At 48.2% G+C, this 23,968-nt stretch overlaps 1 protein-coding gene across 5 annotated transcripts in view; it reads left to right on the plus strand.

Moving 5' to 3' along the window:
- The window catches only part of LOC138754069 (fibroblast growth factor receptor 1-like), a 167,811-nt gene extending 147,284 nt beyond the window's left edge, over positions 1–20,527 (plus strand). For all 5 annotated transcript variants that reach the window (XM_069917822.1, XM_069917825.1, XM_069917824.1 and 2 more), the window contains 5 exons: positions 3,181–3,303; positions 5,887–5,957; positions 7,429–7,566; positions 14,663–14,768; positions 17,754–20,527. In XM_069917822.1, the coding sequence (XP_069773923.1) occupies positions 3,181–3,303; positions 5,887–5,957; positions 7,429–7,566; positions 14,663–14,768; positions 17,754–17,930 (615 nt within the window). In that variant the 3' untranslated portion in view covers positions 17,931–20,527. The remainder of the gene's footprint in view (positions 1–3,180; positions 3,304–5,886; positions 5,958–7,428; positions 7,567–14,662; positions 14,769–17,753) is intronic.
- Positions 20,528–23,968: the final 3,441 nt, after the last annotated feature.

Consider the following 23,968-nt stretch of genomic DNA (forward strand, 5'->3'; position numbering starts at 1 on the left):
AGTCCTGGAGCTCAGTTTCACTGTGGTGAGGTTTGTAACAGGAGAAGGCCAGTCAGCCCCTCAAGCCTACCCTGCCCTTTAGTGTAGTCTTCTGGTTTATACCTCTGTCCACTTACTTTGCAACTACGTTCTCTTGTTCAGTGCTCTTCTACTAGTAGAAACATCTCAACATTTTCTCTGTAAAATCCCCCCTTAATATGTTTGAATAAGATCACCCCTCATTTTCTGAGTGGCAGGGAGGACATTCCCAAATTGTTCAGCCTCTCTCGATAGACCTGGTTAATCTCCTATGGACAACTTCCAATGTTATTATAATCTTTCCTGTAGATTAGGGGACCACAGCTGTGCACATTATCCAGATGTGGCTTTACCAGCACCTTGCACAACTGTAATCAACCCCTATTCTTAACCAGTGATGACCAACATGCTGTCTGCCACCTTAACGATGGTTGGACCTGCCTGGGATTCATTCACTGCAACACCTGGACCCCATGGAGCATCACTGAATTACAGCCGCTCTTCAGTTAGATGGCCATCCGCCATTTCATTCTTGTTGCCAAAGTAGATGACTTAACAGTTCCCCCTCCCCATTTTCGGCCGGTTGCTCGACAAGATCTCCTTCACTCCACACGAGTTAGGCAGGGAAGTCTGCAGGTCGAGTGCAATGCACAAACGTGCTGGGAAATACTCAGCAGGTCACACAGCATCTGGAGGAAGGCCCCATGCCTGAAGCGTTGGTTACCCTTTGCTTCCCGTGGATGGTGCCATCCATCCATGGCCAATCCCTTCGCAAGCGAAGATGAACACGGTGCTTTGTAGCTTTTCAGCTTTAGACACCGTGTGCCGGGGCAAGGACTTGGAGGCGAGTGCTTGCCCAGGACAAACGCCTCTCTCTGGGTCGCACGCCACTGAGCCCAGAGGAATGCGAGGCATGGCAGTCAGAGTGACACGGGATTGCCCCGCAATGGTCTATTTCAAGACCGTGCTCACTGGCCGTTGTCCTTACAGTTCCTTTGCCCGAGTTTGCTGCTGCAGACCGCTATGGAAACTGTTTCCCGCGCTCTGTCACAGCTGCCAGCCCCTGCTTGCCAGACTGACATGTGCTATTTGCCCATAGCTGGGGCCCTTTCCAGGTACTGATGGCTGGGTGAGCTTAGCCAGGGGATTTGAAGTCAGAGTTGCCTGAAGAGGCAAGACCTGCAAGGCAGCACCTGGTTTGAATTCAGAGTTTACTGCCTCTTAGCCTTTGCCACGTACTTGATATCTAATTCACCCCACACTTCAATCAGGAAATTCCAGGGCTGTTGTCTGAGCCACTTACCCCTTTCTTATGGCTTATAATTGAGAGAAAAGTTCCAATCTTCACTTCAGTAAGAAAAAGAAAGCAGCAGAATATCTTCTCCGCGATGTGGGTCTGGGGGAGATGACGGGATGCATTGGGTACAGCCACTGATGACCGCAGCAGTCAGCTTTATTGCAAAAGAAGTTTAGTGAAAGACTCATTTATGTGGAGTGTTGGTGTGGCCACATCTGGAGTACTGCGCACGGTTTTGGATTCAGTGCTGAGAAAGAGATTGACTTCACTTGAGGGATTTTCATGGAACAGCTGAGTGGAAAGTCTGGGTTTTCGGCTGAGATGTTTAAAACTCTGAGGGTTTCTCAGGTTTGAGCCGAATAGTCTAGAAATCAGGAGATTAAGTTTCAACGTGTCAACCATTCAAATGAGGAGGAATTTCTTCTCCCAAAGGGACGTGAATCTTTGGAACGTTGTTGCGAGGGGCCTGTGGAATCTCACTCATTGAGTGTGTCCAAGGTGGAGATTGATAGATCTGGAAAGCAGCCAAATTTGCAAAAGGGATGCGTTCCTGAAAAACATTACATTAAACAACATTTTGTAAAAACAGAAGACTAAGCAAAATGTAACTTTGGGTCCAATATATTTCTGTGCATGGAGATCTGTACAGTACAGGTATGCACCATTTCACATCTACCATCCGGTCTGTGAAATTGGGCATTATGCGATGGGGTCGTTACGCAAATATCATATACTTGGCAAATCTTTATGGGATACTGAGGTGTGCCTGTAAACTTTTTTATTTGTAAGTAGGGGTCAGTGTGGGGAGTGACATGGGGCTGTGGGGAGAGAGCGGGGCAGTAGGATCAATGTGGGAACTGATACAGGGCTGTGGGGAGAGAGCAGGGCAATGGGATCAGTGTGGAGACCGACATGGGGCTGTGGGGAGAGAGCAGGGCAGTAGGATCAATGGGAACTGATACAGGGCTGTGGGGAGAGAGCAGGGCAGTGGGATCAGTGAGGAGACCGACATGGGGCTGTGGGGAGAGAGCAGGGTAGTGGGATCAGTGTGGAGACCGACATGGGGCTGTGGGGAGAGAGCAGGACAGTGGGATCAGTGTGGGGACTGATACAGGGCTGTGGGGAGAGAGTAGCGAAGTGGGATCAGTGTGGAGTCCGACATGGGGCTGTGGGGAGAGAGCAGGGCAGTGGGATCAGTGTGGAGACCGACATGGGGCTGTGGGGAGAGAGTATGGCAGTGGGATCAGTGTGGAGAGCAACATGGGGCTGTGGGGAGAGAGCAGAGCAGTGGGATCAGTGTGGGGACTGATCCACGGGTGTGGGGAGAGTGCAGGGTGGTGGGATCAGTGTGGGTATACAGTATACAATTTCCTATAGCTAGCAATTGCTTTTTCAAAATTGCTGTGAACTTGCTTGCAGTAACTGAGGTAATTATGGGACCATGGACGTATATGTGGTTGCCCGAACAGACGTTAAGTAGTGCCTCTCTGTATTGGATATAGCAAGCAGTGACCTACACCCCAAACATGCAAGGGCAGAATGATTCAATGTTGATAAAGTCAGATAGAGGTGTGGGCTGAAGATATGGGAACTGGTCAGGAAGACCGACTGTTGGGTAGAAGATTCACCCATGCTCTTACTGAACGAGGTAAAACACGAAAGCCTGCAGACACCGTGTCTGAAGTTTAAAAAACCCACCATGTAAACTGTTTGACCTGCTGAGGGTCTGGGTTCCAGTTCTTGTTGCCCTGTTCAAAGAAGCCCCTGTGGGAACAGGAGCAAAGCCATCACGGGGCCGAGTCTCTCATGCGCTTGGGTCACCAAGTCCAAGGTCACCGTGGCTGATGGGTGTTTCCTTTCCGCAGTGCATTCACCGGGATTTAGCTGCTCGAAATGTACTGGTCACAGAGGAAAATGTGATGAAGATTGCCGACTTTGGTCTGGCGCGTGACATCCACCACATCGATTACTACAAGAAGACAACGAACGTGAGTTGTGCGCAAGCATACACAGTGCAGATTATCCGAAAACCACTTAACCAAAACTCTCAGTTATCTGCAAAAATTTTCTGTTAGCGCCAATTTGGTAACATCTGCGAGCAACTGATGGGTCAGGCAGAGAGTGTCCTCATTTCAGGTAACTCCATCCCCTCTCTCTTTCCATTTCTTCTTTGCCCTCCACTGTACTTGGTTCTCCGCTTTTTCCAGAATCAGCGTCAGAACAAATCTAATCAGGGGGGTATTAGGGTAACCATGGGGGGGGGGGGGGTGGGGAATAAATGGCACTAATTTTTAGGTGGTGTGGGGGAGGGGTGGTGGTGGCTGCGTTGGAACTGTGGGGAGGGAGTGGTTGGCAGTGCTAGGAGCAGGGACCTCGGACTCCCGGACGTGTTCGGCGATCGCGGTGGAGAGGTGTCAGGGATCGGAGCGGGGACCTCGGACTCCCGGACATGGTCAGCGATGGCGGTGGAGAGGTGTCAGGGATCGAGTGGAGACCTCTGGCAAGTTCGGCGATGGTGTCGGGGATCGAAGTGGGGACCTTGGGCTGGTTCGGCGATGGCAGTGGGGAGGTGTCGGGGATCGGAGCGTGGACCTTGGGCTGGTTCGGCGATGGCAGTGGGGAGGTGTCGGGGATCGGAGCGTGGACCTTGGGCAGGTTCGGCGATGGCGGTGGGGAGGTGTCGGGGATTGGAGCAGGGACCTCAGACAGGTTAGGTGATGGTGGTGGGGAGGTGTCGGGGATTGGAGCAGGGACCTCAGACAGGTTAGGTGATGGTGGTGGGGAGGTGTCGGGGATTGGAGCAGGGACCTCAGACAGGTTAGGTGATGGTGGTGGGGAGGTGTCGGGGATTGGAGCAGGGACCTCAGACAGGTTAGGCGATGGTGGTGGGGAGGTGTCGGGGATTGGAGCAGGGACCTCAGACAGGTTAGGCGATGGCGGTGGGGAGGTGTCAGGGGTCAGCGACGGCCAATGCAAGTATTCTGCTGATGCTACTAGGTTGCTTAAAGCCATTTCTCAGTTATCCAAAAATTGCTGTTAACCGATGCAGATCTAGTCCCGAGCATTCCGGATAATCGTAAACATATCATATGTACAAATAAAGATTGCTTTGTACATATGAGAGTCTCGGATGATTAGTGTGACCAGTTCCTTGAGTTGTTCTGCCTTCTCACTGCCTATGGGATGAAGCAGTTCCTCAGCCTGGTGGAGCTGGCTCTGATCTTCCTGCATCTCTTCCCCGACGGAAGCAGCTGAAAGATGCTGTGTGCGGGGTGGAAGGGGTCCTCAATGATTTTGCACGCCTTCTTCAGACAACGATCCCTGTTGGTCGCATTGATGGGGGGGAATGGGAGACTCTAGTGATCCTCTCCCACCCTTGTAGCTCTGTGGATTGACCTCAGATCCATTTCACCACAACAAGCGTACCACACTGTGATTCAGCCGGCCAGGACGCTCTCAATAGAGCTCCTGTAGAAGGTTGACACAATGAGGGCTGGTAGCCTTGCCCGCTTCAGTCTTCTCAGGAAGTGCAATCACTGTTGTGCCTTCCTGACAAATGAGATGTTGTGGTGATCATCTTCAGGTTCCTGTACATCCTTCCCAATGGTAGCAGTGTGAAGAGGGCATAGACTGGGTGATGGGGGTCTTTGAGAATAGAGGCTGCTTTCTTAAGACTCCACCTCTTGTGGAATGAAGACCGATGCCCACGATGTCGCTGGCCGAGTTAACAGCTCACTGGAGTGATTTCCTGTCCTGTGCACTGGCACCTCCATACCAGACAGTGATAGCAAATCTTTGGTGATATGCCAAATCTCCTCAAACTCCTCACGAAATATAGCTACTGACAAGCTTTCTTCATGGTTGCATTGTCGTGGAGGCCCTAGGACTATCTTCAGAGACATTGACAACCATGAATTTGAGGTTCTTGGCCCTCTCCACTGCTGACCCCTCGATGGGGACTAGTTCGTGTTCTGATTTCCTCCTCAAGTCAGATGAGGTAAGATTAAACACCTTAGCGATAATAATTAATGGCCTCACTGAAGCAAGCAAGACTTTGAGAGGGCTGGAAAGGTGGATGCTGGGAGGATGTCTCCCTGGTGAGGGAAACCCATAACCGAGGCTATGGTTTCAGGGTCAGAAGTCACTCATTTAGGCAGGGACGGTGAGAAATTTCTCCAGATTTTCAAAATTCTTCACAAAGAACAGTGGGGCAGAGTCGATACTGGCCTGAAGAGGAGGGATTTTGGGTCCAATAGAAATTGGGAAGGAGTGGGAAAGTGGATCAAGCAGGGTCATGTCGGATAGCGAGGCCAAATGGCCTCCGCTTGCACCTGCTGCTAATATTTTTATATTTTGAAGTGATGGCAGTTTCTCTGTGGCCTCTTTTGTCCCCGCGGACATTTTCTCTCGAGCCTCTGCCTGGCCTTTTATTTCTCTGTAGGTACTGCCTGACCTGCTGAGTATTTCTCTGCAGCTGAGTGTTTCCAGCTCATGTTTCTTTCCTGCTGCTGTGTGAACGTGGGATAGCATTGGTCTTGTCTGGCCCCTCTCACACTGCCTTTATTTTCCAGGGCCGTCTCCCGGTGAAGTGGATGGCCCCAGAGGCTTTGTTCGATCGTATATACACTCACCAGAGTGACGTGTAAGTATAGAGGCAGAGATTGACAGGTGTTTGGTGAGTCAGGGCATCAAGGGTTACGGGGAGAAAGACGGGGTGTGGGGCTGAGTGGGAGGATGAATCAGCTCATGATTAGAATGGCGGGGCAGACTCGGTGGATCAATGGGCCGACTTCTTCTCCTATGTCCTATGATCTTTTGATCTGCCAGCGGGTGTAGGTCAAATCGTTCTTCCTGGCTGTTTGTCAAACATTGGACAACAAATTTTTCCAGAAGGCTTGCATCCTGAAAAAAAAGGGATTAACATTGGCAACTTCAAGCTGAACATAAAGATCATTTCAGGTTTGCTGTGTCACATAGGAAGTTGGAGAAACATTAAATTAACTTCTATTGAATTTAGCCTGTTTAATTGCATAATGATGCTGACATGTTGCGTGAGTTCAACTGACCTAAAAATGTTTTGCAGCTGATTTTCATTTGTACTCAGCATCTGATGCCTCTTGTGTCAGTGTCCAACAATAGTCGGGCAGCATTGATGGATTCCAGTTGCCTTAATACCGCTTTTCCACGGTCACAATGTCCTGGTGAAACCTGTCACCATGTTCGTCACTGACTGCATCAAGATCAGCAGGGAAGGAGTCCAAGTGCGAATGTAGAAAATGAATTTTCAACAACTTGTTGCACTTAAAATGTGACGGGAAATCACAAAATATGGTATATCTAAAATGTGATATGTGACAGGGCATTTTTAAGGTGATTTTTTTTTTGATCAGCAGCCCAAGATCTTTAAAATACACCCAAGAGTGTTCAAAATCTTCATTGTCCAGTGTAAAATGTACCAGCAGCTCCTGAAGGCAATGGGTTCAGGAGAAGGCTGGTGGCCAACTGCAGTTCAGGCAGGCAAAAGCCCTATCAAAGAGAGAGGGTTTAGAGAAGGAGCAGGAAGTGGCAGTAAAAGCAGCCAGGCAAGGGATGTGGAGGGAGGAAGGGGCAGGGGGATGTGGACAGGTTAACAGGTAAGAGGTGATGCACTTGGGGAGGTGGAAGGGGGCCAGGGGAACAGAGGAGATGCTGGTAAGGGCTGAGTCAGTAGATGGGAAGCCACGTTTTCTGAAGGAGGAGGACACCTTGGTTGTCCTGGAATGGAATTCCTCATCCTGGGGGCAGATGCGATGGGGACGGAGGAATTAAAAGGAAGGGAATCCTCACGGGGGAACAGGGTGGGGAGAGTGGGAGTTGATGGGCTTGTCGGACTTGGGGCAGGAGGAGCCAGGCAGGTTTGAGGGAGTGGTGAGGTTGGCAGCCTCGTGTTGGGGAGCGGTCACTGATAACCAGCTGCGGTCCTCTCAACCAACCTGAGGCCGCACGCTGCTGGATTCCTCAGGGTCCCTTCTCGAGATCTGTGTTGGGGGGGCAGTGGTGAGACACACGGAGCAATCACTCGGTTTTTGTGCCACGAATAGAGCTTGCTGACCCGACTCTTTCTGGTTTGCCAGCTGGTCGTTCGGAGTGCTGTTGTGGGAGATCTTCACACTGGGAGGGTCCCCGTACCCAGGTATTCCCGTGGAAGAGCTCTTCAAGCTGCTAAAGGAAGGTCACCGGATGGACAAGCCCTCAAATTGCACCCAGGAGCTGTGAGTAAAGAGATCATGGGCAACGCGCGAGCAACTAGCATGGCCCCCAACTGTCTGCCACCAAGGGACATCCCCCAAGCTTCACCCGAGGGCCGTCCCTCTTACACAGACCTTGTGAGCATTCATGTTCTCCCCTCTCCCCGGACAATCCCTCGTGTCTCCCAAGGGCCATCATGCAGCTCCCTCCCCCCTCTTGGATGGATGTCCCCTTCACTCACAGCCGGCAATGGGCTTGCTTCTTTGTCTGCCTGTTGGTTCAGAGAAGAAGCAGAGATCCAGGAACATCTACCCAGGTGTGCAGATGAACAGAGAGATCTTGGCTCCAAATCCAGAGATGCTACACAGGTCGATAGGGTGATTAGTCAAGTTTATTGTCATCTGATTGTACAAGTACAACCCAACAAAACAGTGTTCAGTAGTCCAAAACACAACCAGACATAGCACACATACAGACAACTAATACACATGCAGGACAAGTGTTCACATTTTCAAATAAATAAATATTGTTTCATGAATATGAGAGTCTCGGTTGGACAGTCTGAGCAGTTCCTTTGGTCGTTCAGCATTCTCACTACCCCTGGGGAGGTAGTCTGGTGTTTCTGGATCTGATACTCCTGTATCTCTTCCCCGAAGGGAGCAGCTGAAAGATATGTGTGGTCCGAAAGGGGTCCTTACTGATTGTGTGCACCCTCTTTAGACAAAGATCCTGGTAGATCACATCAGTGGGAGAGGAGGGGGCGAGACTCTAGTGATCCTCTCTGCCACTCTTATCGACCTCCAATCCATTTCTGTGCAGCAACCGTACCACGCTGTGATACAGCTGCCAGGATGCTCTTGATAGAGCTCATAATGGTGGCCAGTAGCCTACCCCGCTTAATTTTTCTCAGGAAGTGCAGTCCCTGTTGCGCCGTCCTGGCAAGTGAGGAGATGTTGAGTGTCCCTGATAAGTCACTAGTTAAGTGAACTCCAAAGGGCTCGGTGCTCCCAACTTTTATTATCATGTGTGGTGGAGGGTGGTCATTCCTGGTCCACCTGGAGTTCACGATCATCTCCTTTGGGAATGCAGTTGTGGGTCAGTCACGTGAACAGGAGCAGGCTGAGCACATAGCCCTGAGGTGCACTGGCCTTCACATTCGGGATTGAGTTCAAGAGGTAATATTGCATCTCTGCAAAATTCTGCTTAGACCATACTTGGAGTATTCAGTTCTGGTCGCCTCATTACGGGAAGGATGTGGAAGCTATTGGAAAGGGTACAGAGGAGATTCACCAGGACGTTGCCTGGATTGGAGAACGTGTCTTATGACGTGTTTACGTGAGAACGTGTTAACAGAGATGGAGTTTTTCTCTTTGGAGTGAGGTGGTGGTGGAGGCTGGTACAGCAGGGTCATTTGGGATAAGGGGAAAAGGCCGGAAATTGGAACTAGTGTAGAGTAGCTTAGTGTTGATTTACGGAACAGACTCGATGGGCCTAGTGTCCTGCTTCTGTTCCCTTGTGATCTTGTGAAATACTTTGACAGGCAAATGGATGACAGAAAAATAGAGGGTTATGGGTGTGAGGTGGTGTAAGTTTATGTAAGTCAGCACAACATCATGGGCTGAAGGGGCTATACTGTGCTTAATGTTCTAGGCTCGGACAGACAGGCCTTGAAATGAGAGATTTCACCTGTCCCCCGACGCTCAAGTAAAAGGTGTGCAGTGGCCACTTCCTGTATTCATTAGTCAGTCCGAACGTGCCTCTACCCCCGTGTCCAGCCACGAGGCTGGCTGGAATCCCAGCAATCCAGGAGCTTACCCCATCCAATGTAAGTGATTTCACCATTAAGGGTGGAGTGACCTCATGAGCCGACTGGATCCCCAGGTACAAGGCGACACTAGTCGTGGGTTAAAGATCAAGGTCCAAATTGTGACTGAGAATGCGAGCCTCAGCCAGATGGAGGTAAGCTGGAACATCTGCGGATGCTGGGGTCGAGTTCAGTACACAGAAGAGTTGGGGAAACTCAGCAGGGCGCGTAGCGTCCATGGAAGATCAAATCGAAGGAGTCAGACCCGAGTGCCTTTAAATTCTCATGGATGCTTTGTGACCAGCTGGGCTTCTCCGACATGCTTGTGTACAGCAGATGTTGGCCAAGGCCAGTCTTTCTCAGCCTGGCCAGGCTGAGCCCTTGTTCCCTCATCATTTCAAACCACTGCACTCGAGGCAAATATGTGGCCATTTGGCTCTTGGTCTCCCTGCCTTCTACCGATCAGTGTTTTAACTCATCCCTGAGGACGATTATATTATCCCTGAGCTTGTCAACAGAATTGTTTATTATCATCTGGCTGGACAAATATAGCGTTTCTCCAGACCATAGTGCACGCGCATACACAATATACAGGACATAATAATCAGATATACAGATACATAGATATAATTTAAGCTAATTACAGTGAAAACCCCTGTAATCCAGAATCCAAGCAACTGGTAGCCTCAAGCAGCCAGCAAAATAAATTGTGGAAAATAAATAGGTAAAAAAATACTGAAGTTTAAATGTGGCGTGTCATGCCGTTAGTTCGCCAATCACACAACACGCAATCTCAAGCAACCGGAAAATTATCCGGCATTTGCCAATCCACGTAGGTGCTGGATACCAGGAGTTTTTCTTTTTATATAAATATATTAGGTTGATTTGCTGGGTTACAAGGTACCCGCAGGAAGAAGCTATTTACAAGACTAGCAATCCTGATTTTGGCTTGTTTCAATGTTCTGATCCAGTCCATGAGTAGCGCAGGAATGGTTCCTCTTTATCTAACCCATCCGTCCTCCAAGAATCATGAAGACCTTTATCAAGATGCTGCTTAACCGTCCCAGGTTTTCCAGAGGACCTGTGTTTGTGGCTTGACCTTTGGGATCCTGGTTCAGTCAAGGCTGCACTTTATTTAAGACCCATTCATTCCTCTCTCTTGAGTTCTAGCCTGTGCCTTCCCCCTCCCCCGTACTCCTCCCCTCACAAATTGATTGTTAAAGATTATGCAACCTCAAAGAGACACACTCAAACTGTGGAGCCTGAAGGCTGATCTAACAAAAAGGGAGACCATTAAGGTTCTTTAACCATGGATTTGTGCCATGACAATAAATGTTATCAAATATTCTCACAGAGTGGTGGGAGTGTGGAACGAGCTGCCATCTGATGTGGTAAATGTAGGCTCAAGGAATTGGATAGATACATGGTAATAGGAGGGGTCTGGAGGGTTATGGAATGTGTGCAGGTCAGTGGGACTAGCGGAATGATGTTTTGGCACAGACTAGAAGGGCCGAATGGTTCTATGGAGTTCAATCCAGATAAGTGTGAGGTGATGCTTTTTGCAGGTCAAACTTGAATGCAGTGTACATAGTTAATGGTGGGATATTTAACAATGTTGAAGAACAGAGGGTCCTTGGGGTCCAAATCTATAGATCTCTCATGGTAGCCATGCTCAGGACAGTTAGGAAGGGGCTGGGCTTCATTAATTGAGGGATTGAGTTCAGAAATTGTGAGGTAATGTTGCAGGTCTATAAATCTCTAGTGAGACCACTCTTTCACAAGATCACAAGGAACAGAAGTAGGCCACTAGGCCCATCGAGTCTGTTCCGTGACTCCACACTAAGTTGAACTATGCTCACACCTAGTTCCAGTTTCCAGCCTTTTCCCCATATCCCTTGATATCTTTTCAAATGAGATGCTCATCCATTTCCTGTTTAAATACTCCCAGTGATCTGGCCTCCAATGCTTTGTACGGCAGTGAGTTCCACAGCTCCATGACCCTCTAACTAAAGAAGTTCTTCCTCTTCTCTGTTTTAATTGGATATTCTAATTTTTAAGACTATGACCCCTTGTCTTCGATTCTCCCATCAAGGGAAACATCTGCATTCATTCTATCAAAACCTTTCAATATTCGAATTGTCTCTATGAGATCCCCTGCTCATTCTCCTATACTCCAATGAATACAACCCAAGAGCTACCAAACGCTCCCCATACACCAGCCCCTGCATTCAGCATTGTGTTCAGTTCTGGTCACCTCATTACAGGAATGATGTGGAAGCTATGGAGAGGGGGCAGAGGAGATTCACCAGGATGTTGCCTGGATTGGAAAGTAAGTCTTTATGAGACATGGTTAGCAGAGCTGGGGCTCTTAATAGAGGTGACTTAATAGAGGTCTACAAAATTCTGAGAGGCATAGATAAGGTGGACCTTTATTTCCTAGGGCGGAGTAGCAAACACCAGAGAACATCTGTACACAGGGAGGAAGGTTTAGGGGAGACATTAGGGGTAAGTTTTTACACAGTAAGTTTTGGGGGCCTGGAATGCCTTTCTGGGGATGGTGGTGGAAGCTGAAACATTGGGGGCATTTAAGAGACTCTTAGACAGGCACATGGATGAAAGAAAAATAGAGGGTTATGAGGTAGGGAGGGTTTAGTTTTTTTCCATTTTTTTTGGTATATCTAGGTCAGCAAAACATCAAGGGCTATGCTTTAAAGTGCAATGTTGTGAGATCTTTATCCAGACCTCCTTGCAGGTCAGGGTGGGAAGAATCTTTTTGCCCTCATCCTTCCCTACAAATGTGCCCATCTGGAGCAGGAGTAGGGGACCACTCTGACCCTCCAGTCTGAACTACTGTTGAAATAATATCTTGCTGGTAATCCAACCCCACATTGCTACATGAATCTCTCTCCCTCTGCCTTAAATGTATTCAAAACGACCTCTGAGGAAGACTAGAAGGAAAAATACTTGTACTTGTACTTGGCCCAATGTTAAGATTCTCCCACAAGGCAAAACATCCTCCTACACGAGATTTCTCAGAGTCTGAGGACACAACCCTCCCATACCAGACACGAGTCAACTTAACCTTCCTGGAGCTGCGTGCAAAACCCTAGCATCCTTCCTTCAAGGACGAGACCGATGTTGTACGCAGTGCTCCAGGTGTGGTCTCATTGGTACTCTCTCTGAGTCTGATCTTTTGTAGTACTGCCTCTCAAAATAAGCAGCGACCAGAATCATTGGGAAATCCATGTGCCCGGAGGTGGTGGGGGGGGGGGGGGGGGAGGGTGGCAGGATTGGCGCAGCGGTTAGCGCAACGCTGTTACAGCCCCAGCAAATGGGATTGGGGTTGGAATCCCTGCTATCTGTACGCTCTTCCTATGTCTGCGTGGTTTTTCCCTGGCGACTCCTGTTTCTTCCTGCCCTTCAAAACATGCCTGGAGTTGTAGGTCAGTTGGATGTAATTGGGCAGCACAGCCGAAAGGGCTCGTTACCATGCTGTTTGTCTTTTTAAAAAATCAACCTGTTTATGCAATGCTGATTAGCATTAAAACCTCAGATAACTCATTCCATCTGTGAATAGAGTGCCCTGTTTGGGACCTTATCTCAAGTTCAAGTTTATTATCATCAGACTGTACATATACAACCCAAAGAATCAGCATTTCTCCTGACCACATAAAGCACAGTGTGTAAAGGTCAGATAAATAATCAAAATCAATATACAGTAAAACCCCCTGGTATCCAGAACCAATGGGGATTGGTAGATGCGGATAAGTGAATTTTCCGGTTGCTTGAGATTGCATGTTGCGGGATTGATGCACCAATTTTAAACTTGCGTGTTTTTTGCCTGTTTGTGCAATTTGCTTGCCAGTCACTTGAATTCTAGATAACAGGGTTTTACTGTAAATAAATATTTTGGGTTAATCAATCACACAAGCTGTGCGAGGAAGTTATCTCCCCAGCCATGGCGTCCTGATTTTGACGCTCCTGCACCTCCTTCCTGATGGTAGTGTGATGGAAGGAAAGGGTCTTCTAGAATTTCTTGAACCCTATTGAGCCAGTACTCTCAGTAAATGTTGTCTATAGAATGACCATGCAGCGATATTAATGACTTCCCGATGTTTCACAGCTGCAGTCCCACACGATGATGCAGCCAGACCGGACGCACTCAATTGTGCTTTTGCCAAAGGTCATCGTGATGGTGGTCAGTAGCTTTGCCCTCTTAGGAAGTGTAGGCGCCGCTGCGCCTTTCTGACTCACAAAGAGGTGGCAGGAGCCCACAGGATAGGTTGTCCCTCATAGGGGCTCTGCCACCCTGAGAAGCAGTAACCAAAATAGTATAGAAGAGAACATTCCGTGGTATGTTTTGATAATTCAGCAGGGTTAAAACTGATGATGAACTCAACAACTCCATATTGGGCTCAGAGCAGTCAAAAACTATTAACCATTGGGTAAGGGGCACGACCCTGATTAATGAATCCCAAGAGAATTCTAAGAAGTTAAACAGAAAAATCTGCAGACACCATGGTTGAAGAACACTGGAGAAACTCAGCAGGTCAAGCAGCGTACCTTATAGAGCAAAAATACATACCAACGTTTCAGCCTTGAGCCCTTCATCAACTTTGTTCTCCAAAGGGACTTCCGGGGGAATCCTCTCTCAGTGCTCCCCATCTCTGTTCTCTCAAGCTCAACAACTTAGCTTGAGGAAGGACTCAAGCCCGAAACGTTGGTTCTGTATCTTTATCTTTGGTCTATTAAGTTCACCGTTTGACCTGCTGAGTTTTCCCAGTGTTGTGTTTTTACTTTTTGGCATTCTAAGAGCAGCATGGTTGGTGTAGCAGTTAGCGCAAAGCTGTTACAGCATCAGAGACCCAGGTTTGAATCCCGTGCTGTCTGTAAAGAGTTTGCACATTCTCCCCCGGTGTCTGTGTGGGTTTTCTCCAGGGTTCCGGTTTCCTCCCACTTTTCAAAACATGCCAGGGGTTGTAGGTTAATTGAGTGTAATTGGGTGGCACAAGCTTGTGGGCCAGAAGGGCATGTTACCATGCTGTATGTCTAAATTTAAGTATTCTGGAAAGATGCAAAATTTATCTGTATAAACGTGTGGGCCACAAGGCAGTCTCCCTTGGGGTGAGACTAATAGCCTGTAGCAGTGTTTCTTGCTGTAACAGAGTTCTCATGCTTTGCAAAGTGATTTAAAAATTTTGTTTTCGAGCAAGCTCAGCTCCACTAGAATGCCCCTGGGTGGATGGGTTGTTCCTCCAGGGGCTGATGCTTCTGGCCTCTTCTCACCCATGTTTCCTCCGTCTCTTACTGCCCAGGTACATGACGATGAGAGACTGCTGGCACGTCATGCCTTCCCAGCGTCCCACGTTCAAGCAGCTGGTCGAAGACCTGGACCGAATTCTAGCCATGACGTCCAATCAGGTGAGACCACAAGTTCAAGGTTATTAACCTCTGACTGTACAACCCAACGAAACAGCGTTTCACCGGACCACACAATCACATTTCTCACTCAGCACATAAGCACATATGTACAGGTACATGAAGATTTAAAATAAATATGTATAAATATTCTGGATTAACTTGCCATATATACTCTTGTAATAGTTGAGTGAGTTTTGGGGACCAAATTTGGGAGGTCGACATTTACACTGATACTACGTTTGACCACAGTAAGTACCTGCATCGTTCTAGACGTCGGGTGCTTAGATGGCCAGTCACTTCGAGGTGTCTGGAGCTCAGATGGGCGGGCAATCAGGGCGTCGGGGGCTCAGATGGGCAGGCTGCAGAGGCGAGGCAGTCGGGGCCAGAAATTTTTGGGGGGGTGGGGGAGAGACGCCATTTACACAGGTTTGACTATTACACAAGTACATACACTTTCATTTATAAGAGACCCCAGGTTGCAAGACACCGTCATCAACCTCACAGCCTGTGGGAAGAAGCTATTTCCCAGCATGCCCGTCCTGCATTTGACCCTCTGCACCTCCTTCCTGATGGTAGTGGGTCAGAGATGCTGTGTGATGATTGGAAAGAGACATCATTGATTCTTTGAGCCCTATGTAAGCAACGTTGCGTACAGCGTGCGAGGGGAAGAGATTTGCTCTTCCCTCAAACTGCCTCTCCCTGAGATGGGGTAGGCCTTTGTCCCATCACCGGACTCCACAGGTTCCTGCCGTTTGCCAGCCTAATGATGCGCAGAGAGCGTGGGCTGCCGATTCCCACTGTGTCAAGCTGCCTAACCAAATGGGCCGTTCTTATTGCCCATGCAGTCAGGGAGCACCACAAGGAATAAGGCGATCCCATTCGTCACGCCAGTGTGCCTCGAGTGTGTGTTCATTGTTGGCTCTTCTCCAGACCTTTGGAACACCAAAGGGTCGAGTGATGTGGATCCACCTCCTTCACTCAACCCCTCTGCTTTTCTTAAAAGCACAGTACAGGCCCTTCAGCCCACAAAGTTGTGCTGACCTACTCCACAACAATGTAATTTTTCCTTTCCTCACACCCATAACCTATTTTTCTTGCATCCATGTGCCTTTCTAAGTGACCTTTTGAATGTCCCCATTGTACAAGCCTCCACTACCACCCTAGCAATGCTCTCTAGGCACCCATCACAGAGTAAAAATACTTACCTCTGACATCTCCCCTAAACTTTCCTCCACTCGCCTTAAACAGATATCCTCTTGCACTTGCCATTATCACCCCAGGAAAAAGGAGCTGGCTCTCTACCCTATCTATGCCCCTCATAATCTTATTAAGGTCACTCATCCTTTGTCGCTCCACAGAGAAAACCCCTAACTCTGTCAACTTTGCTTCGTAAGACACATTCTCCAAACCAGGCAACGTCCTGGTAAATTTCCACTGCACCCTCTCCAAAGAATCTCCATCGTCCTGTATTGAAGTGACCAGAACTTACCACAATGCTCCAAGTATGGTCCAACCAGAGTTGAACAACTGCAACATTACCTGCTGGACTCTTGAACTAATGGAGACCAGTTGAATCCTAATTGATGACTACCTCCTGCACCCCTCCTAACCTGCCAAAGTACCTTTTTCTTTCCGCTCACATACCACTTTAAGTAATCCCTATTCCATCGGTGCTCTGTGATTAGTAAAGGATTGCTTAAGGTGGGATGTGGGTGGAAAGAAAAAGTTTGAAAACCACTATTTTAATCGTCCCTAATTGACTCGTTATGAGCACAATTTCATAACTCCAAAGGAAATGGGCCAATAACAATTTTTCTCAAGCAAAATATTTCAGGAACAATTGGGTCTAGAGCAGGGATTCTAAACTTTCCCTTCCCACTCACACACCACTTTAAGCAATCCCTTACTAATCACGGAGCACCGATGGCAGAGGGATTACTAAAAGGGAGGTGAGTGGAATGAAAAAGGTTGAGAATCACTGTGCTAAGGTGTTTGGCACCGACAGTGTAAGAGGTCCTAACTCTTCCGAAGCTCAACACCTTGAGACAGTGACAGTCTCCTCAATAGTCTGTAACGCACTAAGCTAATGTTGGAGGGGAATAGTCCCAGAGAGGTGGGCTATTCTGAGTACAGGGGCATCTAGCTTCTAAACATGTCCCAGTCTCAAACACGGGGTGGAGAAGTATATATTTCCCAATTTCTTGAACGAATATCTGATTTTAGGAAATGGGAATTGAGGAAGCTTTGTTTCCATTCAGCTCCAAGAGAGAGTTGAGTGGATTAATTTACCAGCTGAGGAAATGGCCCTTCACAGAGAGACAGTGTTCTGTAGGAAGCATTCCGAGGTTCTCGTCTCAGCCAAAGCACTTCAGGAAACTCCCTGCACCATATTTCCCTAAGGCGATTTTTCAGTTCCTGGCTAATCAGGAGGCATTTGTTTGGAGATTCGCAAAAATCACAAGATATAGGAGCAGACGGAGGCCCATTGAGCCTACCCTGCCATTCTAATCATGACTGATCCATCCTCCCACCACTCAGCCCCACTCCCAGCTTTCTCCCTGTAACCTCTGATGATCCCCTGACTAATCAATCTCTGCCTTAAATACACCCAGCGGCCTCACTTCCACAGCCATCTGCGGCCACAAGTTCCACAGACTCATGACTAAAGAAAATTTTCTGGGGCATCTCTGTTTTAAATGGACGCCCTTTCATCCTGAAGTTATGCCCTCTTGTCCTAGAATCCCCTGCCATCCTTGCCACATCCACTCTGTCCAGACCTCTCAGTTTTTCAAAGTGTCTCTGTGAGGTCGGCCTGCTGTATTCCACAAGTACAATCCAAGAGCCGACATTGTTCCTCATATGCTATCCCTTTCATTCCTGGTGTCGCTCCAGTAAATCTCTGAGCCCTCTCCAACACCAGCACGTCCTTTCTCAAATAAAGGCGAGATTGTTGTTCATGCTTTATTTTGTTTGTTGGGTTTGCAGGAATACCTTGACCTATCAGTGTCGTTGGACCAGTACTCCCCCAGCTTCCCAGATACCAGGAGTTCCACATGCTCTTCCGGCGAGGATTCTGTCTTCTCCCATGATCCCCTGCCTGAGGAGCCTTGCCTTCCAAAGTATCCAGGGCATGTCAACGGGGGTCCAAAGCGGAAGCATTAATGGTGGGAGACGCGGGTCCAGTGCAGCAGAATTTCCCCCGGACATCATTCCACGAAGTCAGTCCATTAATCGACGAGACTCTCCACGCGCCTGTGTGTATGATCTTCTCGTCCATTTGGGGCTGCTCGCTCTTCTCGACCAATAGTTGCATACAAAGTACTATGAACCATTCCTTGAGCGAACGTCAACCAAAAGCTTTCTGCACCCAAAGGCCAGTGCCTGGCACCGGACAAAGTCCCAGCGGAGCACCTCAAGACTCTACAAGCCCACCTGCTCTCTACCACCTCCCCTCCTGTTCCGCACCTCCCCTCGGGCAGGCGTGAGGGAGCCACGTGTGAACTTCAGGAGTTGCCAAGGGGGTGGTGGGAGCACCTATGCTCATGGGTAGGAGGGCATCTGATCCATTCTGCCTGCTCCCGTCAGCGAATGCCCCTGCCTGTGAGCCTGGAGCCAGAAGACCGTGGCTCAGGGAAGCCCTCTTGTGCTTTGTGGTGTGGGAGTTGAAGATAGGAACATGAGGACAGATGACGAAAGTGCGCCTTGTAAATATGGCCAAATATGTATAAATATAAATATATTTACATGAACAGTTTTTTTTTGTAAAGTTAACAAGATAGTTGCAAGAATGTGGCTGGTGTGGATTAATGTTAATCTCAACTGGGGGAGATTATGAGGGAGGAGGTTGCCCATTTCCAGATCTCAGGCTGTACTCCAGACGACCGGCTGCCACGGTGACAGGGAGAGCTGCAATAGTTAATCATATCATGAATCCCCAAGCCTGCAAGGAGCATCCAGTGCTGTTCCCACCCCTACCAGCAGACCAAAACATCCGCTAGCCCCCTCCTCATGGAACCCTAGGGGCTTTTGTTCAGTGTCCGAGAGTTGACCTCTCCCCAGTCTCCCAGTTCTCAACGCTTGTTGAGTTTGTGGGTGATCTATGGTCTCCTTCGGACCAACATCCTTGCCCATAATCCTTTGTTTAGCCTGAAACCAGAGTGTGCTGTTCCCCAGCATGGTCTTCGTTCTATGGAGAGCGTAACAGTTGTGACAACACCAGCAACTAGCTGTCTGTGAGATGCTTGTACGTTTCTCCCCGTGTCTACATGAGCTTCTTCTCACCGCTCAAAATGTGCGGGGGGGGGGGGTTGGGTTGTAGGTTAATTGGGTTTATTTGGGAGACATGGGTTCGTGGGCTGAAAGGGCCATGTTGTATGTCAATTAAAGAAAAATCTCTCCCTCCACCGCAAGAAGTGTTTCCAAATTTCACTGAGACCTTGCCTTGAATTCTTGGACTTCCCAACCGGTCGATGCATTCCCTTCATGACAGTCGATGCCCCCCCCCCCCCCCCCCCCTTATCATTCCCAAGCTCTCTCTGAGAGCCCCTTCTCAGATTGGATTGGAGTGTTTTCCCCCCACCCCGTGGCATGGCTATACTACCCTTCCTACAGAGGGACATTACTGGGTCTTTGCAGCAGTAGTAGACACTGTTGTGTTACTACAGGTGTTATGCAGGTCACTTGCTGCATTGCCAGCCAAGGGCAAAAACCTCCGTCACTCTATCAAGAATGATGGAAGCCGCCTTTCTGAACAGCGGGTGTGTAAATGGGAACAGTGTGCATGGCTGGAGCAGACAACGTGGTGTGTGTGGACTACAGCCCTGATGAGGTGTGCGCACTGCAGCCAATATTAGGTGCGTGTATGTGTTGCAGGGTTGGCCCATTCCCCCCTTCTATCTAACCAGGATCTGCACCGATCCCGTAATTACAGGAACTGGGCAGAGCTCTCCGTTGATCGCTGACCCTCCCCAGAGTCGCTTGTTTTCCGAGTTAAGCCACTGTCGACCCATTAACCAGCCTGTCTACAAAGTCAGCTTCGGGACGTATGGGACCTCACACCACAGAAGGAAACCATTCCATCCATGGCATGGATGCTGGCTCTTTGCCCAGTGAGATTCCCTGCCCCACAACTCTTTCCCTGTGCAACTTCCTTTCCGAGAGGGAGAATTGAATTTCCTGGTTGACAATCCTCCATACGTCATTTTTTAAAAAAACGTCCTTATTCTTTGTATCCTTCTCCCAGTTATCCAGTCCTCCACCCTCTTGCCTGTGGTTACACTTTCACTGCGGAATGTATTTGTACTCATTTGCCTTGTCCACCGCCCCTGACCTCGTGATGTGGTGCTTGGGGACGGCTGGAGGCTTGGAGAGATGCGTGGGTGGGTGCCTGTGAGGGTATGCGTCTGCGCGTTAGGGCTGAGAGACAACTGCGTTCAGGCTGCAGTCCAATGCATATGAAAGCTGTTCCAGTGAGCAAGGAGGTGCCTCCCATCCCAGTACTGTGAGGGACTGGGCGCACAGCAGCCAGACAAGTGCCCTGGTGTCATGAGAGGGTGCAGTGGGCAATCCCAGCGTGTGGATTCAGTATCCAGTTATACTGCCGCTTGGTCAGAAGCAAGCCTATCACCTAATTTATTGGTTTTTATGAATTAAAAAAAAGAAATGTTTTCTTTTCTGTTTTATAAATGTTTACACGTTTTAGAATTGACCTGTAGTTACTCCATATTTACCCTTTTATGATTAAATTCCTTTTAACATTTCATTTGCCTTTTTGGTTTCTCTGTTTTGCTGACTGATTCCGTGCTAACCCTCCGCCTGCCCCCACCCTCTCGTGGCTTCTTGCGCCTGACACACCACAGGACTAAGTACAACAGTTTCGGATTGGGGCCCCATGTCTGTACCCCATTTTGTTCATTCTCTTTCTTTTTAAAATATTTTTATTGAATTTAACATATAAATCTTACATACAAAACGAGTTCACCTTTATTGATCGTTTATGCCCTGCCCGCACGGTAAAGACGAGATCGTGTTTTTCCAGGTCCACAGAGCATATTTACATAAATATGTTAGAATATAAGTTAAACCCATTAAAATATTAAGTATAAGTCCACCATACCCTATCCCCAAACGTTCTGGGAATTCAGGAGTCTGATGGCCTGAGTGGGGGGGAGACTGTTGCCCAATCTGGACATTAGGGCCCTGAGTGCTACGGTACCTCCTACCAGATGGCAGAAGGGAGAACAGTTTACGTGAGGGGCGTGCAGAGCCCTTCACAATGTTTATTGCCTTTCGCCTGTTGTAGATATCCTTCACGGTAGGAAGAAAGCTGAGTGATCATTTCCGCCTCCTCTGCGGTGCGAGGTGGACAGGATGCCCTCGATACATCCTCTGTAGAATGAGGTGAGGAGATGGACTTTCCTCAGCCTTCGCTGGGCTTTCTTTGCGATGGAGCTGGTGTGAAGGGATCAGGTGAGATTCTCTGCCAAGTGCACTCCCAAGGAATCTAATAATAAAAGTCCAAAGAAAGCATCTTATAATAACAAGCAATAGGTCATATATACATATCACATATTAAACATAGAATGTAAATCAAAAACCTATCCCTAATTGTTTGTTTCTTTAAGACATAAAATTCCACTGGAACATCTGTCACCACATTGATCGCTAGGGATGATTCGGCTGATCTGGCTGGCTAGTCGTGTGTCACCCTTTCCTCACAGCTCCATGTGTGTCCGTTTCCCCCCACCCCCCCCCCATCCAAGCTCAGCGCTCGGTCGCAGAGGATGGCCCCTTAGAAGAGGTCGCTCTCCACCAGTCTAGGCTGTATGATGTAGCTACTCCTCCTCAAAGTCATCAAATTCTATAAATGTGCTGATTAGCAGTTTATCCCTTTCCAGTGTAGTTCTGGATATAAAATTAAATTCTACCCTCATTAATGTTAAGATCACTATGATATGTGGTGTCCAGCCAAGAGGCTGCGGCTGCTGACAGGTCCCATTGGCGAGCCCTGTGCGCCAAAAACTGATGGAAAATTGCGTCACAGAGCAGCAGCCACGATGCTTCCAAAAACGGCCTTCCAGGGCCCCCATTGTGGTAGACTCTCCGCTTCCAGACTGGGACTGCATAGTCACCTTCGTCTCCACTGATGAACTGCAGAACAACGCGTCTTTTTTGAACCAATGGACAACCAATTTAATATAATAAAATGATATGATCCATTCAAAACCATATTTAAACTCATGTTTAACTAATTAATCTTAAAAAAAGCAAAGAAAACAAAACAAAAATTGTCTGGTTAATCTAACCCCTCTAAAGAAGGTCAACTTGTGGAATTATAAAGATGTGGATTGAATGGCGACCTTCAGACTCCAGTTTACGGAGCATCCATGCTTCTTAAATCTTTCCAATTACAATAGTCATCTACAAATGGGCCCCACGTCTTGTCAACTTGAAACTTTCTATCTTTAATGCTGTGTCTAATTTTCTCCAAGCTTAAACAGGACATATCATCTAACCACTGGGCATGAGGAGAGCCATCCTTTCATTTCATTTTGACCCAGTGGTTCTCAACCTTTATCTTTCCACTCACATCCCACTTTAAGTAATCCTTATGCCATTGGTGCTCTGCGATTAGTAAGGGATTGCTTAAGGTGGGATGTGAGTGGGAAGGGAAGGTTGAGAATCACTGCTCTAGGCTCAATTGTTACTGAAATGTTTTGCTTGAGAAAAATTGTCATTGGCCTATTTCCTTTGGAGATATGAAACTGTGCACATAACGAGTCAATTAGGTACGATTAAAACAGTGATTTTCAAACTTTTTCTTTCCACCCACATCCCATGTTAAGTAATCCCTCACTCATCACAGAGCACTGATGGCATAGGGATTACTTAAAGGGATATGCAAGTAGAAAGATAAAGGTTGAGAACCACCATTATGACTAATTCAGGTTCACTGCAAGCCCAGACTGGTGGATGGTAATCAATGAGATTGATAGAGTACAGCGGTGCTTTAACAGGATGTTGCTGGGACTTGAGGAACTGAGTTACAGGGTAAGGTTAAACACATTAGGGACTTTACTCCCTGGAATGCAAAAGAACGAGGGAGAGATTTGATAGCGATGTACAAAATTATGAGTGGGATAGATAGAGTAAACTCAAGCAGGTATTTCCACTGAGATTAGGTGAGATGAAAGCTACATGGATCAAGGATGAAAGGGGAGAAGTTTAAAGGGAACATTAGGGGGAACTTCTTCACACAGAGTGGTGAGAGTGTAGAATTCTAAGTTTTAAATTTAAATTTAGACATACAGCCCGGTAACAGGCCATTTCAGCCCACGAGTCTGGGCCACCCAATTTACACCTAATTAGCCTACACCCCCAGTACACTTTTGAATGGTGGGAGGAAACCCACACAGACACGGGGAGAATGTACAAACTCCTTACAGACAGAGGGGGTCTAGAAACCGGGTCCCGATCACTGGCGCTGTAAAGGCATTGCACTAACTGCTACACCAACCGTGCCGCCCAAAACAAGCTGAATACTTTTGGCATTTTAGAGAAAGATTTGGATGGATACATGGATAGGAGGGGTGTGGAGTAATAAGGGCTGGCACAGGTCAGTGGGACTCGGCAGAAAAAAATTTCAGTACAGTCTAGAAGGGCAGCAGGTTCTGTTCCTGTACTGGAGGGTTCTATGGAGGTTGGCTCGTTGGACCTGGTGCCAAATATGAATAGTTGCAGCTTGGAAATACATTGCTATTCTTTGACCAATACACGAGCGTGCCATGCAGCATCGACAGGAAGGAAAGGTGGAGCCGTTGGGCTGAATGGCCTGTACCTGTGTATGATGGTCAGCCTCTTGGACATTCAGGAGGCAGCAGTAAGAAGAGCTGCAGCCCAGATTGGCTGCCAGGTAGTGTGGACTGTTCAATCAGGAGTGGCAGGGATGTGACCTGACTGGAAAGGATCAACACCTCCCAACCTGCGCGTCTCTGGGAGGTGAGAGGAAGCAGGCTGGAGCATTGGGATATGATGTCAGGGAAAGGGAAGGGAGGATAGGGCATCCTCACCAGGTAATAGCCCGGGCAGTAAGCAAACATGCTGGAGAAACTCAGCAGGTCAAGCAGGGCCTACCGAAAGGGCGCGCACCCTTTGTTGAGGTATGAGTGAAAAGCAGATGGGCGCCTGAATTAAAAAAGTTG

This window comes from Narcine bancroftii, chromosome 2 (assembly GCF_036971445.1).
Source record: "Narcine bancroftii isolate sNarBan1 chromosome 2, sNarBan1.hap1, whole genome shotgun sequence".
NCBI lineage: Eukaryota > Metazoa > Chordata > Chondrichthyes > Torpediniformes > Narcinidae > Narcine > Narcine bancroftii.